Raw genomic sequence first — 18,115 nt, 5'->3', positions numbered from 1 at the left:
TGCCTTCATGGCCCGCAAGGGTCGGACATCAGATCATTAAGGAGATCCAAGCAACATGGAAGATAGGAAAGCATGCCTCTCTACATTGACAGCTACGGTATGTTTTCAAACAACAAAAATACTTTTAATTGTTTTAATTTCGACTTCTTCCTCATTTCTGGACTGGTCCAAATCATTAAAAATTCAAAGCCTTCACCACATTCAGGATATATTGGGAATTATGTTTCTAATTTCCTGCATTCCAATTTGTAACTAGATGTACACATATTCCATGAAAATAATCCAAATGTTTTGAATACTGTACTATATTCCAAATATGAACGATACCTTTCATAATTTATTTTCTAGTGTTAAATTTGGTAGAATTGTGGCCCACTCATTAACAAGACCTTTCTCCCCTTTACTTGTTTTTTTTTTCGACTAAGAGAACATGCAAATTTCCCCATTGCGGGACGAATAAAGGTATTCTGATTCTGATTCTGATGTGCTCGACCATAAAACCAATTAATGCCCTGAAAGCATCGACAATGCACAGCTATTCCAATGCAGCTCACACAAAAAAAACATGGAAAACATGGTGACAATATTATTTATCAATGTTACAATTTCATAAAACTGTTTTTTTCATGAATATGTATGTATGTATGTATGTATGTATGTATGTATGTATGTATGTATGTATGTATGTATGTATGTATGTCCGTACGTACGTACGTATGTATGTATGTATGTATGTATGTATGTATGTATGTATGTACGTACATACGTATGTATGTATGCATGTACGTATGTACATGTGTGTGTATTTATTTATTTATTTATTTATTTATTTATTTATTTTTATTTATTTATTTTTTTGATGGAGGACACTGATTCGCCGTGGCGACCCCTTGAAGGGAAAAGCCGAAAGGAAAAGAAGATTTATTTATTTATTTATTTATTTATTTATTTATTTATTTATTTATTTATTTATATAATCATGTAGCTTAGCCTGTTTGGACACATTTATGTGCAGCTGCTGCAGCATCTTAATTCAACTCCCTCCCTCCTCCTCCTCCTTTCGCCAGCTTTCTTGCTTGGACACGCAAGTCCAAACAAAGATGACATCACTGTACACTCAAACGTGACTCAGAGGCCAGCCAGTGGACCGTGAGCTCTCACACGCGTGCGCACACGCACACCCATCTGTCCAGCTTCGCCCAGCCTGACCACACTCCACCTCTCCCCCAGGCCCCCCAGGGACTCACCCAGCTGGGGTGATGATGAGGTGGGGGAGGCCCGCAGACAACAAGCAAAGCATGTCACAGTGAATTAACGCTAGGCTCTTGGGTGGCGTGCGGTGATCGAACGACGGCTCGTGCCAAGCAAGCCGCAGCGTCATCCTTTCCGTCGCTGAGCCGGGCTGCAATATTGTACACCATCAGCACGCCACAGTCAAACTAAGCAATGGAGAAATGTCATCACACCATGATCATCATCATCATGCATCATCAGCAGCAACAGCAGCATGTGCACATGAATTTTGTGCATATTCATTCATTTCCCCCAAACATATTTTTTTTTTATATTTTACATATCACACTCATGTTTTGACACACCATTCCCATTTTTAACATAATTAACCCTTTCATGAACGAATAATGAGAATCTGTAACCTGATCACATTCTAAACCGTCCATTGTACTAACCGCTGTATTCAAAGAATTTAAATACATGATTTAAATAATTTCCATTTCATTTACAGTAGACCTTGACTAATAAGATGAATAAAAATGTTGGTGGGTCTAATTAATACCCACAGAAAAAATATTTTTCTTCTTATTCTGTGACTGTAAAGTGTCCCAGAGTTTTGAAAGGTGCTTATAAGTCGAATGTATTATTATTATTATTATTATTATTATTATTATTATTATTATTATTTATTATAATAAAATGAGCTATATCACTATCTAGCTGGCTAGCTAGCTAGCTATATCGCTATCTAGCTGGCTAGCTAGCTTTCTATCTATTTGAGTGACTCGCAGGTTGAGTGAACACTGGCGCGTGTGGCTGCCGCTGCTCATCCACATAAAAACGTATCCTGTGACTGTCAAGTGACCTTGAGAGTTTTGAAAGGCGCTTACAAATGATATGTATTATTATTATTATTATTATTATTATTATTATTATTATTATTATTATTATTATTATTATTATTATTATTATTCCTCTCCATGAGTCGTCACCTTACTGTGGTGGAGGGGTTTGTGTGTCCCAATGATCCTAGGAGCTAGGTTGTCTGGGGCTTTATGCCCTTGCTAGGGTCACCCAGGGCAAACAGGTCCTGGGTGAGGACGTGGAATGTCACCTCTCTTACAGGGAAGGAGCCCGAGCTGGTGCACGAGGTCGAAAAGTTCTGACTAGACATAGTTGGGCTTGCCTTCACACACAGCCTGGGTTCCGGTACCAGCACTCTCGAAAGGGGTTGGACTCTCTTCCACTCTGGAGTTGCCCACGGTGAGAGGCGTAGAGCAGGTGTCGGCATACTTATTGTTCTTGTTCACGAATGAGGGTCGACAGGCAGATCGGTGCGGCGTCTGCTGTGATGCGGACTTTGTACCGATCTGTCGTGGTGAAGAAGGAGCTGAGCCAAAAAGCAAAGCTCTCAATCTACCCGTCGATCTACATCCCAACCTTCATCTATGGTCACGAGCTATGGGTTGTGTCCGAAAGAACGAGATCCCGGATGCAAGCGGCCGAAATGAGCTTTCTCCGTAGGGTGTCCGGGCTCTCCCTTAGAGATAAGGTGAGAAGCCCGGTCATCGGGGAGGGGCTCAAAGTCGAGCCGCTTCTCCTCCACATCAAGAGGAGTCAGATGAGGTGGGTCGGGCATCTGATCAGGATGCCCCCAGGACGCCTCCCTGGTGAGGTGTTCCGAGCATGCCCCACTGGCAGGAGAACCCGGGGACGACCCAGGACACGCTGGAGAGACTATGTCTCCCAGCTGGCCTGGGAATGCCTCGGGATCCGCCAGGACGAGCTAGAAGAAGTGGCTGGGTGGTGAGAGGGAAGTCTGGGTCTTCCCTACTGAAACTGCTGCCTCCACGACTCGACCTCGGATAAGCAGCAGAAGATGGATGGATGGATGATGATGATGATGATTGGATTGGATTGGATTGGATTGGATTGGATATGCCTTTATTAGTATCACAGTGGAGAAATTTACATTTCACAGCAGCAAAGTGATGAAAGGATGATGATGATGATGATGATTATTATTATTATTATTATAACAAAGTTTCATTTTTAGAAGTATTTTTAGACAAAAATACGATTCACACATGAAGTACATTGAGTGACACATACGAAGAACATTAAATCACACACACGTGCACACGCACACACACACACACACACACACACACACACACACACACACACACACACACACACACACACGCACACACACAGACGCACACACACGCACGCACACACACACGCACACACACACACACACACACACTCACACACACACACACACACACACACACGCACACGCACGCACACACACGCACACACACACACGCAGTGTAATCCCGTGTTTCCCAGTGTGCGCCGTCTGGGTAATCCTTAATCTGAGAGTCATGGCGGCAGGCTTGACCAGTGAGCTGGCGAGTGAGTGGATGCAGATTAAAGTGTTGTGTCAGCAGCCGAAGCTCAACTTTCACTCCCAAAGTCCTCCATACACTCTTGCGTCGATTACATCATCTATGATGATGCATTGCCGTTCAAAATTAAATACAACTTGAACATCAAATCTAGCATTAGGCACGGTTTGAATTTTAAATACAGGAAGATTAAAACAATTTGAAACTTTCTCTGGGTGTTTGTTAAAACGCATACCGCACTTTGCCAATCACCACCAAAATAATAACAGTCGTAAAAGTACACCATGCTAACACAGGACAACCGTGAAAGCCATAGTTTTTTTTAATCATGCGAGCTCCTAAAAAAATGGCCAAATCCAAGTGATGTATTTTATTGCCAGGTATGTTCTTCCTGTACCTGCGTGAGTTTTCTCCAGGTACTCCGGTTTCCTTCCACATTCCAAAAATATGCACGGCAGGCTGATTAAACACTCAAAAAATTCGATGGAAAGGTTTCTTCAGCCGTCATCTGTACTTCTTTCAAGGTGTCGGACGTTTCGCTTCTTATCCAAGATGCTTCGTCAGCGAAGAGAGCGTCAGTTCGCTGACGAAGCATCTTGGATGAGAAGCGAAACGTCCGACACCTTCAAATTTGTACAGATGACGGCTGAAGAAACCTTGTCATCAATGGACCACTCCTGTACGACTGAGAGCTTACACAGACGTACTCAAAAAAATTATATTTCAAGTTTTGGTTTATATTTGGGTGCTATTGTAATCTTCGCGAGATGATTTATTTCCTGGTTGTTAATGTGGCCACTTTTACCCGACTGTGACTCAACCGCAACTCATCTTATCAAAATGTATTTACAGTACATGTCTCCATGGGGGCTAACGCTGACACTACATTATTTGAATGAATGAGCATTGTTTTCCCCATGGATGGATATCGAAAGAGTAAACATCATAATGCAATTCAATGGATTTGCAGGACTGTTTAACGTTGTGAGTCAACATCATGGAAAGTGTTTAGAGTGCAGTGGACCTCCTATGGATGAGGAGAAGGGCGGGAGGCGGGGTGGAGGGGGGCCTTTCTCATCATCCTCACAGTCAACCAATAGAAGAAGCAGGAGGAGACCTTTATAAAACCGCGCTGAGCATCATCAGCATCATTTTCAGTGGCGATGGCATACAGGAATAGCGCGATGGATGTGAGCTGATGAGTTGTGTTTATTTCTTTTTTGGGAAGTGGGGGTGGTAGTAAGACAAGAGTCGCCATATGCATGTGTGGCTGCGTGCAGGGTGTGCAGGGGTTGTTCGGTGGGGGCAAGAAGAAGCAGATTCTAGTGGATTCCTCAACATGACACTCAAAGTAAGTCAAGCATCATTTATAAGGGCATCTCTGCTCTCTTTCTATAGATATATTTTTTCTATGCGATTCCCCAAAAATTAAAGATATGTAATTTATGTTAAAATGAGTAGGACAGATGAATTACAAATACTGTAACTACAAATCTGAGAATATGAACTGAATTAATAAAAAAAATAAAAAATACACAAAATACAATGCATTTGTGCAATACAAAGCAATTGTTTAATTGTTTTTATAGATAATAATTATAATAATAATAATAATAATAATTATAGATTTTGTTATTAAAAAAAGCCCTTCCATTAGGAAGATAATTTTTTAAGATTTTATGTTGGCTATCTTTGAAACGTTTTCACATTTCATTTCCCCCTTTCCATTTGAAAATAAACACAAGGCACAAATTGTACGGTTAACATGAAAATCAAAAATAAAACATTTTGAACGTGATATTTCACAGGAATTCTTGGCAAATTTGCTTACAAATATCAACACTCAATTTTAACCGATGCGCTAACAGTGTCAGAGGCATTTATGTGACAATAGTTCGGGTGGAGTTTGAATGATCAATGCGTATTTATATATTTGTGTATTATTTATTTATTCATTTATTTGTTTATTCATTTATGTCTCTATGTATGTATGTATGCATTTATTTATGCATGTATTTATTTATGTATTTATTAATGTATTTATTTCTGTATTTATTTATGTAATTATTTATGTAGTTATTTATATATTTGTGCGTGCGCGCGTACGTATGTATGTATTTATTTATTTATTCATTTATTTATTCATTTATTTATTCTTTTGATTTGTGAACAGATCCAAATACCAGTCAAAAACTAAGAATATGTAAAATGTATTTGCAGTTCATCAGAGGCACTTGAAATGGTAGCAGGTGTGCGCTGACTCCATCTTAATATGAAATTTCATGTTTCAATCCAGCCACTACCCCAAACGAACAGGGGTGTGCACACTTATGCAACCATTCATTTTACTTCATTTCACGGCTACGGCTCAACCGTTTCGAAACGATTTAACTTGCAGTCTCATCCGTATCTTGAAAATCCTGACATTTGAACAAGGGTGTGTAGACTTTTTATACCAAGCGTGAATATCACTAACGTTCAGCCACATATGTAAACATAAAAGTGTGACTGTCGCCATGCATCTATTTGCCCTAGCACTCTGGGGCGGATGATTAGCTGGATATGAGCGAGCCTTCTGCATGAGGAGTTACATGGACGCAGGGACTGTGTGTGTGTGTGTGTGTGTGTGTGTGTGTGTGTGTGTGTGTGTGTGTGTGTGTGTGTGTGTGTGTGTGTGTGTGTGTGTCCGTACTTGGCCGCTTGAGGATATGAATGTGAAACTGAGAGATAAGCAATGACAGGGTGGCTAGCGGAAGGGGGAATCAGGGGGTCTCATATAGTTTGAACAGTTTGGAGCATCTACTGTAGATAAGAAAGAGGTTATTAAGGTCACGCTATTATACTATAGGCGTTGCCAGCTTTATTTTTCGTGATTGCGACGGCTGCGGTGCTGGGTTCGCAAGGTCTCTGTTCTTTATGTCTTATTAAAAATTCCAGGACTCATAATTTTCCCGACTTCTGCAATGAGGGAATTTACCAAAATGAGCTTCAATCAGATGAAGGTATCCTCGCCAAATCCCATGCCCCAATATCAAATATGAGCATAATGTCGAAATTTGATCCTAAATTTTGAGTATTGGCTAATACAGTAAAGTCTCGTTATATCGATATCGGATATATCGATAGTCCCGGTTATATCGATACTATTTCTATGCACGCACAGAGAAAATTACATGCAAACAGGGTCGGATATATCGATAGTCCCGGTTATATCGATATTTTTTCGGACTCCCTTGAATATCGATATAACGAGACTTTACTGTATTTGCTGCTTGCATGTACCAAATTGTATTTTTACTCTATATTATTCTATGACTCTTTTTTTCTAAATATGACAGACAATGGCCCAGTGTTTCAAAGGCTAAGGTCATCAGAATCAGAATCAGAATCAGAATCATCTTTATTGCCAAGTATGTAGAACACACAAGGAATTTGTTTCCGGTAGAACACGCTGCACTAGTATCGTTGTCAAAAAAACTGCTAAGTGGCACTATACAGTTCCATTTTGGCTACTGTTGAAAGAGTTCAAAGAGTTAATGGCTTGGGGGAAGAAGCTGTTTAAATGTCTGCTGGATTTGGTGCGCATGGATCGGTAGCGCCTGCCTGAGGGGAGTAGCTGGAAAAGGTGGTGGGCAGGGTGCGGAGAGTCCAGTAGGATTTTCCGCGCCCTAGTTTGGATTCTTGCAGTGTGCAAGTCCTCGAGAGTGGGTAGGGCGGTGCCAATGATTTTTTCCGCCGTCCTAACTGTCCGTTGAAGTCGGATTTTGTCCATTTTTGTGGCTGCCCCGAACCAAACGGTGATGGAAGAACACAGAATGGATTCAATGACAGCCGTGTAGAAATGTTGCAGCACCTCCTGTGGCAGGCCATGCTTCTTTAGCAGCCTCAGGAAGTACATTCTCTGTTGGGCCTTTTTCAGGATAGAGTTGGTGTTGACCTCCCACTTCATGTCCTGGGTATTGTAGTAAACACACAGTTTACATTTATTTTTCCTGATAGCTCCTATTCATCTGCTTGCTACTTATCCAGGACTAAACGACCTTGACAGTGTTTTGCTTTAAGAAAGAGTGAAAGGCGTATTCAATACGGAGAGCTGAATAAATCCAATCTGTTTCAATAGCCAAGCCATATCTCTTTTGCTTTTATTGACATCAAAATGTTAGTTTTTTTTTTTTTCAACAAAACGGTTTTTTAATGTCAAATAACAAGCTTTGAAGGAAGGTTTGTGGTTGTCGTCAAGGTTCTTTTCTGTTCAAGGATAAGTGTTGCTAACGTGGATGTTTGTTGCTAACGTGGATGTCCGTCATGATCGAGGGCTAATTCACTGGTCTGGTTGAACTCATCTGTAATGTCTTGCCCAAATCCCCAACATTGTCTCCTCAACTCTTTGTGACCACATTTGCCCCTTCCTCTTCCTAAACAAACAAACAAACAAACAAACAAACAAACAAACAAACAAACAAACAAACAAACATGTAAGGCTAACCTGAACTGAAATATTCAGTGTCTTTCTTGCTAATGCTTCCTTGCTAACGCTAATGCTCACCCAAAAAACATCTTCCTCCAAAAAATAAAATACTACTATACTACTTACAATAATAATAAATATAATAATAATAGTAAAAAATAACAAGAACAACAAAACGGCGAGGCTAACCTGAACTTAAATACAGTACTAAAGCTTTTTCTCGCTAACGCCAATGCAAACCCAAAAAACACCTTTCAAAAAATAAAATACTACTACTACTACTACTACTAATAATAATAATCATAATAATAATACCAATAACAACAAAACTAAACTGAGACGCTAACCTGAAACGAAATACTTCGTCTCTTTATTGCTAACACTAATACTAACAGATAATCATTTTCCTCACCAATACACAGTAAAACGGACCCCACAATCCAATCCCCAATCAGTCACTCTCCCTCAACCTTTATCTCTCTTAACCTTTCTTGTACTTTTCCTCAACATTTGTGGAAAATGTCACCGGTTAAAAGAAAGATTTAAAAAAAATGGAATCCCACATTCTCTAGTAAAACACCAATAGAAATGAGATAAAGTGTCCCAAAACTACTTCAAAATGACCCCAGGATGGTGAGTTTCAGAAGGTACTGCCCCTTTGTTCGTGACATCACGCCAAGACATCACGCCAAGACATCCAGTTATGAATATGATTCAAATAGTTCTAAAGAGGAAAGCATAAATGTTTGCAATCGATTAAAGAAGTCCTCCCGTATCAATTCGAGCCGTCAGGACTCCAACGCTACATTGGAGAAAATGCACAAGATGGCGCCCAAGCTCCGTTGAAAATGGGCTGATTTGTCTGCTGGGAATTTGTGTCAACTAGTGTCAAATCGTCTTGGTGCAACACACAACGATTCAGCATCGCGTTATTTATGTGTTTTCCTTCTAATTTCGCCATCAACACGGATCAACACAAAGTTTTCAGACCAAGCAAAGTACCCAAAATGCATTGTGTGTCGCTTTCTCGCTCAGGTGCGTTCCAGACGTGACGTCACGTCACGTCAGGCATCGTCATCAACTCGAAAACAAGACTTTCTGAATATTCAGCACGAGTCTTAAAACGTAAAGTATAGCAATATGCCGTGGAATCTTTGTAAAATATGCTCAGTAGAAGTAATTTGAAGTAATTACGGACACAACTTGTCCGGGGGCGTTGGTTGTCCTTTAAAGGTTGCTATTGGAAAGGATTAGGTTAGCATCTTATTATGTAGGTTGGTCAGTGGTGAGTTTAAAGAGTTTGATGTTTCTCTTTAATTTTTAAGTCGGTTCGTTGTCAGATCTCCCAGGCAGGTGACACGCAGAGCTTGATCGTGGCGTGGAGTCGAGCAAGTCGTGCTGTGAAACTCCGTCCGATGCTGAGCGGGTCTCTGCGAGCTGCATGTCTGTCTGGGTCTGAGTTCGAGATGATTCTGCCCCGTGATTCCCCCAATCTCACTGTCCCACGCTGGCTCCTTGTATACCCTTGGCCTGCGTGGGAATGAATCAGGCTCACTTGAAAGACATCAAAGACATCAAAGGGGTGATAGGCGCACTTTCGCGTGACGCCACAGGTTCAAGTTCGCACTGATGCACTAGTCCTAAGCAGTTTTAGAAGTCATCTCCAAGTGCTTCCGGGTCAAAAAGCAAAAATGAGAAACTGAATAGGACCCATAACTCAAACCCAAACTAATCAGAAATACTGACCCCAACTAACATCCTTCTGAATTCAAATGCCCAATGCTAACAGTAACTTGTGCTTACCTTCCAGATGCTAATGTAAGGAACTAGCCTGAGTTTGTCCAATGATTGACCCCGGCCTGCCAAGCATGCCGGCCAGCGGGGAGGAGGCGCAGTGCACCGTGTGCTGCTGCACGATGACGAACAAAATCCTTTTGGTAGTCTTCTTGGTGCTGCTGACCCTGGCCATCCTCTTCGGCAACCTCCTGACCCTGGCTGTAATCTTTGGCACCAAGCACTTCCGAACGCCGCAGGGCTACCTGAAAGCCTCGCTGGCCGCGGCCGACCTCGCGGTGGGTGCCTTCGTGGTGCCGCTGTCCGTCTACGCCGAAGTCTACCTCATGACCGGGGAGTCTGCGCCGCGGTGGATAGGTGAAAACTCGCAATCGGTGAGTTTCCACCCTTGCGCCGTCATTGGGCCAATCTTCGCAGGCTGCACGCTGGTGTCCATCACCACCATCTTCCTGATGACGATAGAACGCAGCATCGCCGTTCTGATGCCACTTCATAAGGACTCTGTGATCACACGCAAACGGACCAGCATTCTTATCGTGCTTTGCTGGTTGGGGAGCTTCTTCCTAGCGGTGTCGCCTTTGGTGTTCAGTCGAAAGATTGTCTTGGAGTACAACACCTGTAGTCGCATGTGCAACTACGCGCTGGGAACCATCGGCGAGTTCCCTTCACAGGCCTGGAACATCCTGTTGATCTTCCCGGCCTTCGACTTCACCCTCCTGGGCGGGACGGTGGCCATCAACTTCATCTCCTTGTCCAGCATTCGGCAGCACTCCAAGCGTAGGAAACACCTGGCGGAGGCCGAATGCCAGAAAGCAAGCAAGCCCACCTTCTCTGACATCAAAGCTGCCAAGACCATCGGGACACTGACGGTGGCGTTTACTGCCTCCTTCACACCCATCGCGGTGTTCCTGGTGGGCTTCGTTCTCGGCAACGAGTGGTGCAACTTCTCCTTCTTTGCCTTCTGGATTTTGACCACCAACAGTTGCTGCAACGTCATCATTTACAGCGTGCGGGATCACAAGTTCAGACTGAGCGCACAGAAGTTGCTGCGGAGAAACGGCAACAAGAGCTGCAGACAGACTTGAGGTTTCTTTTGTATTATTTTTTCGTCTGCTCAACGTGACATCTTGGAACACACAGAAGTGTGGCGTTTCCTATGATGGCTTTGAGGTGGGCGGCTAGCCTCTCGCATTGCTCCTTCGCTACCATTCCACAATTTATTCGGGAATTGAAAAATGTGACGTGAAGCGCCATTCCTGAATTTGTTCGGGTTTTCTTTTTTCTTGCACGGGATGCCGATAAAGTGCTGGTCAGACCTCTGGCAATGTTTTTCCATTCCATGAGGGGGCAGCGTTTGCCTTTTGTCCATGTTAGCGTTTATTTACAGTTCCAGCTGTTGTTAAATCGCTACATAAATCAATATGTATTGTATTGTATTTTGTGCAGCTGCCCTCATTTCAAGCTCAGATAACTCCAGACCCATATAACTTAAGAATTAACTCTTTTTTCTGATAAAAGAAGTAGATCTAAAGTTTCTAACACTGTACTGAATGTTCACGTAGTCCAAAAACTCAATATTCGGTGGGTCCTGGAATTCAAGTGACAATGACAAAAACCCTGGCACTGGCCTGGACACATTTTTGCACATCATCTGGCAGTGAATAAGTTCTTGCTAATGGTTAACATGCTTCTTGAAAACAACAGTGCACAATATTTCCTTCAAAGTTGCTACGTTTGTTGTCATTTTAGTTTTCATTCGCTGAACACTCATTTTTATATTACTCATTTTATCATATTTATATTTATAAATTTAATTCGAAAGGAGCTTTGTCTTGTTCTCTGTTGAAGCCGTGCTGACAGTCTTTTTCTGAGCTCAATAAAAAATGACAAACCAACCAAATGTTGAGATCAGTTTTCTCATGTACTCAGAAAGGACTTTTAGTGACTTTCTTTGTAGTGAGGCTTAAAGGACAACTGACGCCTCCGGACAAGTTGTGTCCATAATTTGTATAATCACTTCAAATGACTTCCAGTGAGCGTATTTGACAAAGATTCCACGGCATATAGCTATAGTGTACGTTTTAAGACTCGCACTGAATATTCAGGAAGTCTTGTTTTCGAGTTGATGACGATGCCTGACATGACGTCACGTCTGGAACGCCCCTGACCGAGAAAGCGACATACAATGCATTTTGCCGTACTTTGTTTGGTCAGAAAACTTCGTGTTGATGAAATTAGAAGGAAAAACACATAAATAACGCAATGGTGAATCATTGTGTGTTGCACCAAGACTACTATTTGATTCTAGTTGACACAAATTCCCAACAGACAAATCAGCCCATTTCCAATGGAGCTTGGGCGCCATCTTGTGCATTTTCTGGGATGCTACATTGGAGTATGGAAGTACTTCTTTAATCGATTGCAAACATTTATGCTTTCCTCTTCAGAACTATTTGAATCATTTTCATAACTGGATGAGTCACAAGAAAGCATCTTCTCCGAATCGGAAGCCATTGTTTTGATTCTACAGCACGGGTCTCAAACTCCGGTCCTCGAGGGCCGAAGTCCTACATGTTTTCCAAGTCTCCCTGTTGCAACGCACCTGAGGCTGTGTTGCAACACGTGTGTTGCAACAGGGAGACTTGGAAAACATGTAAGATTACGGCCCTCGAGGACCGGAGTTTGAGACCCTGTTCTACAGCAAGGCGAAGACGTCCTGGCGTGATGTCACGAACACGGGGGCAGCACCTTCTGAAACTCGCAATTTCTGGGGTCATTTTGAAGTAGTTTTGGGACACTTTAACTCATTTTTATTGGTGTTTTGCATTTGACTAAAAATATCAGCCTGTGAGTTTTGGGAATTTTAGTTATAAAAAGGTTTTCTGATGTCAGTTAGGAAACCAAAAAATGGTGTCGGTTGTCCTTTAAATAGGAAGACATCATACGGCCAAAAATGTGAATTTGGACACATCCCGTATTGCAATTGTATCGGTGGCTGGTATCAGCAGCCTTCACTACTACCCAAAAGTTTGAAATACGATTAGTACTGGCCATATGCCGATACCTGGTATGGAGACTCACCTTCTCTCATTAAAATCTTTGTGTGAGTGGTAAGCAGTGTACAGTGATGTTACTTAATTGCCCATTATAGAGGACATCTGTCAATAAAACTGAGTCGTCGCTCGTGAGGCACAGCACCCAGCTGGTGTGCCCAGATTCAGAACGATCCTGTCAATTATACAAACTGCTAAAGGCAAAATGATTCTTTTAGGACTAATGAGCTTTCAACTCAGCTTTCATCTGTGACTTAAATAAATACATAAAAAATAATAATAATAAATAAATAAAACGTTTTTAAAAGAGCGTAACTAAGCAGAAATGTTACCGACGAGCGGATATAAAAGGTCGACACGCTTTTTCCTCAAATGCCCTATTTTTGTAATCTGAAAACTTCAGACCAGGATCATTTCCATAACTTTATTCCGCCGCCATGTTAACTACAACCTTGCATTTCATTCAAGGAAGAGAGCTAAAAATAAACAACTCTGAAGTGTGCACGCGCGCTTTTAACGGGTTGCGGCCATGTTTGGAATGAACTGATTGGATTAAAATTTGTTGGAAAATAACTGCCACTATTTCAAATGCCTCGCACACTAACCAGATAAAGCTCAATTGTTCTAGTTGGCTTTTTTGTTTATTTATTCATTCACGTATGTATTTATGTATTCATATATTTAACTCATTTACTCCCATTCCCAAATTTATTTGGGAATTGAAAATATGACGCAGAGCGCCATTCACAATTTTTTTCCTGTTTTTTTTTTTTTCTTGCGGGGGTGGCGATAAAGTGCTGGTCAGACCTCTGGCAATGTTTTTTCCTCTGCCACGAGGGGGCACCATTAGCCTTTTGTACAGCCGCCCCCATTTCAAGCTCAGATAACTCCAGATCTGTATAACTTAGAAATTAACTTCTTTTCGTTATGAAAGAGGAGAGTCTAAGGTTTTGTATATTGCATTGAATGTTTATGTAGCCCTAAAACTCAATGTTCTGTGGGTCCTGAAATTTGAGTGAAAATGACAAATTTATTTATAGTCCTTTCTAGTAGAGGCCTGACATTTTTCAAACAGTTCATAATTCTATCCACCCTGTGCAAGGCCTTCGTTCTCGCTAATGAAGGTGCACGGTCGTCCCTAACTTGGAATTAAGGGACGCACATCCCGAGGCGATTTGCAAAGCAGATCTTCCCTCTGCTCATCTTCACAAAACATGTCCACTTCATCTTCAAAACCTGGCATTGGAACAGGTGCGTGTACATTTTTTATATCCACTCGAGCTGTCTGCCATTTGTTCGGGTCAACTTCCTGTATGTGATCTCCAAAAGTCTCGATCGAGGTCTTTGAGGGACTTCAGTAGGTCTTTTTCCAGGAGCGCAGGTAGAGTTGGATGGCGAGGAGGGGGTTTCTTTTCTGGAGGCTCGGGTGGAAGATGTCAAAGTCGGCTTTCCTCAGCCGCTGCAGGAAGTCCTCTAGCGCCACCTGCATCGCACACACACACCACAGATTTAGTTTTTTATCTATTTGAGTAAAGTATTTACTACATTTTAATTAAAAAAAATCTCTATTAATTACAAATCTTTGTAAAATAAACAGTTTCACACGTATATTGGATTAGCCTTTATTAGTGTCGCAGTGGAGAAATGTACCGGTACATTTCACAGCAGCCAAGTGATGAAAGTAAGAGGAAAGGAAAGGAAGAAGTAGAAAAACAAAATACAGGATCTGCTGTAAAGGCAGCCACTCTCGCGACGCCATTTTGGAGTAAAAAAAAACTTTAGCCATCATCTCAATCATCTCATTTCCCATGAGTTCCACCAATTCTGCCTAGCAATAGGCGATGAGGTTGCGACTAGCAAGGTTGCGACCTTATTCGAGAAGTGGTGGATTTTTTTTCTTCTCAATTCATGTATAATGTACATGTATTTCTCTATACTCTGCCGTGTTTGCCAGATGCTACGGACAGCACCCGCTCAAGCCCGTAATTATTCCAAATGAATTTTTTAAGAAGTCGAGAGCGGTTGCTTTGCAGGTTCCTCACGTGGACATGCAAGAAATAAAAAAATAAAAAAATAAATAACCACACGCAAGCTGTCCACTACGGCGTGAAAATCACATGCTTTTACATATTAAGAAAGGAAGTCACGCTATCTACATTCTGCATCGAGACTTTAGCGAGGAAACAGCTGTTTGCTGCTAAATATAGTTTGACAGTCTATCTCATTAAATGATTTGTACAACAAGAACAAACATGTGCTTTTTTTTAATCCTGAAATGGAGAGCATGCTGCAGTCTTTTCAGCTTTTGGGGTAGATTTTAAGTTTGGTGGGTATATTTTCCTCCAAGACATCTTGTGACAGATGCAGTAAAGCAATCCCAGCATATAACTGCGGGTATAGGATGTGGATTCGGTGTGAGAAAATGTACCGTGTAGAGGAAGGCCGGCGTCGCAGCCGCCGGAACGCTGGGGCGGAACGAGCGTGCCTGGAGGGTATTGGGAACGGGGGAGACAAAAACAAAAATAAAACATAAGCGGTTGTTTTGTTCAACATGTATGTGTGAGATTGCAGGAACCGAAACGGCCACTTCAAAGACCTTCACACTCGTGCTCTGGTGCTAATTACTGAATACCGACGCTCCCCAACTTACGTACAAGATACAAACGAGAATGGTTGTTCGTAAGTTGCTTCAGTGCTATATTTTGTATTGAATGTATAATATAAGTATGTTTAAGGCTTGTATAAGTCACCTGCATTGGTTTGTAGTGAAAAATAAACATTTAGTAAAATATATGCTCTTTAAAGATATGTACATCTGGAGAGAATACTACATATGTTACTACAAAAATGTTCGTATGTACCAATGTTCGTAAGTAGGGAAGTGTCTGTAATGTTGACACCTATGAAGAGACCTGTGAACGGCAGGCAATATGCTTTCTTGAAAGGGATGACTCCCCTCCAAAAAATTAACATATAGTGAGTCCATCCCGATTCAAAGTTCACTTTTTACAAATTCACCCCTATGTTATTTTCAGTGGAATCAATTGTCGAAAAACATGCTTTTTGTGGTGTTATATCCAAGATTGCCACAAGATAGCGCCAGATGCAAAGGCCAAATCGGAAATTAGAAATTGCCTTGCGTGGCACCCAATGTGCGTACAGTACTTATTTTCCTTTCGGCTTTTCCTTTCAAGGGATCGCCACAGCAAATCAGTGTCCTCCATCTTTAGAGGTTTGATCCGCATGTTTGTTTTGGCCAAGCTTTTACGTCGGATGCCCTTCCTGACACAACCCTCTGTATTTATCCGGGCTTGGGACCGCCACAAGAAGACTTATGTCCCTTTGTGGCTACAGAACAAGCAACTCACTCAGTAAAAGGCTCCCATACACAAAATGGTCATCGGCACAGCAACATTCAAAAAAGCAAAAACTATACTCACCATTTGATGGCAATGCTCTGATCTTACCGTGAAATGGGAGAATACTACATATGGTACTAAAAACATGTTCGTATGTACCGTTGTTCGTAACTCGAATGTTCGTAAGTAGGGGAGCATCCGTACACAGGTGCGCCTCATAAGCGAACCAACATCAAACAGGTCTCGCAACCACTGTCAGCAGCCACCGACTCAATTTCCCCTGCAATGTGTGTACAGTACTGACATGCTCCAAATGAACGTGAGCCTGACTGGCGATGTCGTAGACCACGTCCCGTATGCTCTGCTCCTGGCTGCGGCGAATGAAGTCTTCCTGAGACGCTCCGTGCTACAAATAACGAAAGAAAACAAAATACGAATCATTGTATATTTTTAGATGCAAGAATTTGAAGTATTGAGCAAAAGTACAGTATTTTCCAGTGTATAAGGCGCACTGGAGTATAAAGCCCACCCCCAATAAATGTTGTATTTTCAAACATTTTCAATGTATAAGGCGCACCTTCAATGAATGAAAAAACTTAGCCAAATATAATACTGTATATAAAAGTTTCCAAATATAAGGCACACCATATTATAAGGTGCTACAGTAGAGGCCGGGGTTATGCACTACTTCTACAGGGGGGAAAATGGAGTAGGGGGCTGCTGAGAGTAGTTGCGAGACCTGTTGTGGATCAATATTACTTCACATATAAGCCGCACCTGTGTATAAGGCGCAGGGTCATCTTGTGTAGAAAACGAACGCTTTTGGGTGCGCCTTGTACACCAGAAAATATGGTAGTCTTTTTTTGCCACCTCTGATATACATTTATGGAAAAAAGTCGTGGAGTAGCACATTAGCAAGGTATCTCACCAGCATACAGATGTCCATGGGCAAGTAGACTTTGCGCCGGTTGCTGTGATGAGGGGTCGCCCTCAGACACGTCACAATGCCGTGCGCCTTGCCGACGTGACTTGCCGCGTGATCTGCGTGGACGTCCTTCACACCTGCCACAAGAAAAGAAATGCACCAAATAATTTAAATAAATATATAAATAAATCTCTCTTTTGGTTTACTTATGAGACTTTCCAAACCTAAAGACTCAAGTAGCAGATACAAGAGTGAGGACTGTGTGTTCTCTGCGTATGACTCAAGCTCCTGTAGGTTTCGGTAACCTCTGTCATCCAGATCCTTTTCCTGAAATAGACTGCCAGAATTCAATCCAATCTATCTATTTTCCATGCGCCGCTACACCGTTACATTATAACAACTAAGGGAGAACATGTAACTTCCACACCAGTAACCCAGAGCCAAAATTTTAATCACAAACCTCAGGGCTGTCAGATCCACCACATTAAATCACTATTAGAAGGTACTGCCTCCCTTTTCCCCATTTTTATTGTATTTTATTTTATTTATCTATTTATTTATAATTTTCAATAGTATACTTACTCTTTCAGTTATGATCCTTGTCAGCCATCTCTTGGTCAGGTTATGCTTCTTCACCGCCTACAAAACAGAATCTCAACCAGCTTCTCAAAAATAAATACCGTATTTTCCGGTGTATAAGGCGCACCCAACAGCCTTCATTTTCTTCAAAAATTGACCCTGCGCCTTATACGCAGGTGCACCTTATATGTGAAGTAATATTGCGCCACAACAGAAAACTGACAACTACTGTCAGCAGCCATGATTCCATTTCCCCTTGTAGAAGAAGTAGTGCGTCACCGCAGCCTCTA

At 41.8% G+C, this 18,115-nt stretch overlaps 2 protein-coding genes across 2 annotated transcripts in view; one reads left to right on the top strand and one right to left on the bottom strand.

The window, feature by feature from the left end:
* Window positions 1–4,832: 4,832 nt before the first annotated feature.
* On the top strand, window positions 4,833–11,781 carry LOC148896336 (adenosine receptor A2a). The gene is made up of 2 exons (XM_088998869.1): window positions 4,833–4,998; window positions 9,926–11,781. The coding sequence occupies exon 2, from the start codon at window positions 9,960–9,962 to the stop codon at window positions 10,992–10,994; it is 1,035 nt and encodes a 344-aa protein (XP_088854995.1). The 5' UTR covers window positions 4,833–4,998; window positions 9,926–9,959; the 3' UTR covers window positions 10,995–11,781.
* Window positions 11,782–12,633: 852 nt separating this feature from the next.
* Window positions 12,634–18,115, bottom strand: part of ndufaf6 (NADH:ubiquinone oxidoreductase complex assembly factor 6) — a 6,948-nt gene continuing 1,466 nt past the window's right edge. The window contains exons 4-9 of the mRNA XM_088999540.1: window positions 17,829–17,885; window positions 17,471–17,573; window positions 17,250–17,383; window positions 16,626–16,727; window positions 15,391–15,447; window positions 12,634–14,445 (exon numbers count right to left, since the gene is read on the bottom strand). Coding sequence (XP_088855666.1) covers window positions 14,317–14,445; window positions 15,391–15,447; window positions 16,626–16,727; window positions 17,250–17,383; window positions 17,471–17,573; window positions 17,829–17,885 — 582 coding nt within the window. The 3' untranslated portion in view covers window positions 12,634–14,316. The remainder of the gene's footprint in view (window positions 14,446–15,390; window positions 15,448–16,625; window positions 16,728–17,249; window positions 17,384–17,470; window positions 17,574–17,828; window positions 17,886–18,115) is intronic.

This window comes from Hippocampus bargibanti, linkage group LG06, assembly GCF_051943395.1.
Source record: "Hippocampus bargibanti isolate YZ-2025 linkage group LG06, ASM5194339v1, whole genome shotgun sequence".
Classification (NCBI taxonomy): domain Eukaryota; kingdom Metazoa; phylum Chordata; class Actinopteri; order Syngnathiformes; family Syngnathidae; genus Hippocampus; species Hippocampus bargibanti.
This window is presented reverse-complemented; position numbering and strand designations above follow the sequence as displayed.

Coding starts and splice junctions, on each gene's coding strand:
- LOC148896336 (XM_088998869.1), top strand. CDS start 9,960: ATGATTGACCCCGGCCTGCCAAGCATGCCGGCCAGCGGGGAGGAGGCG.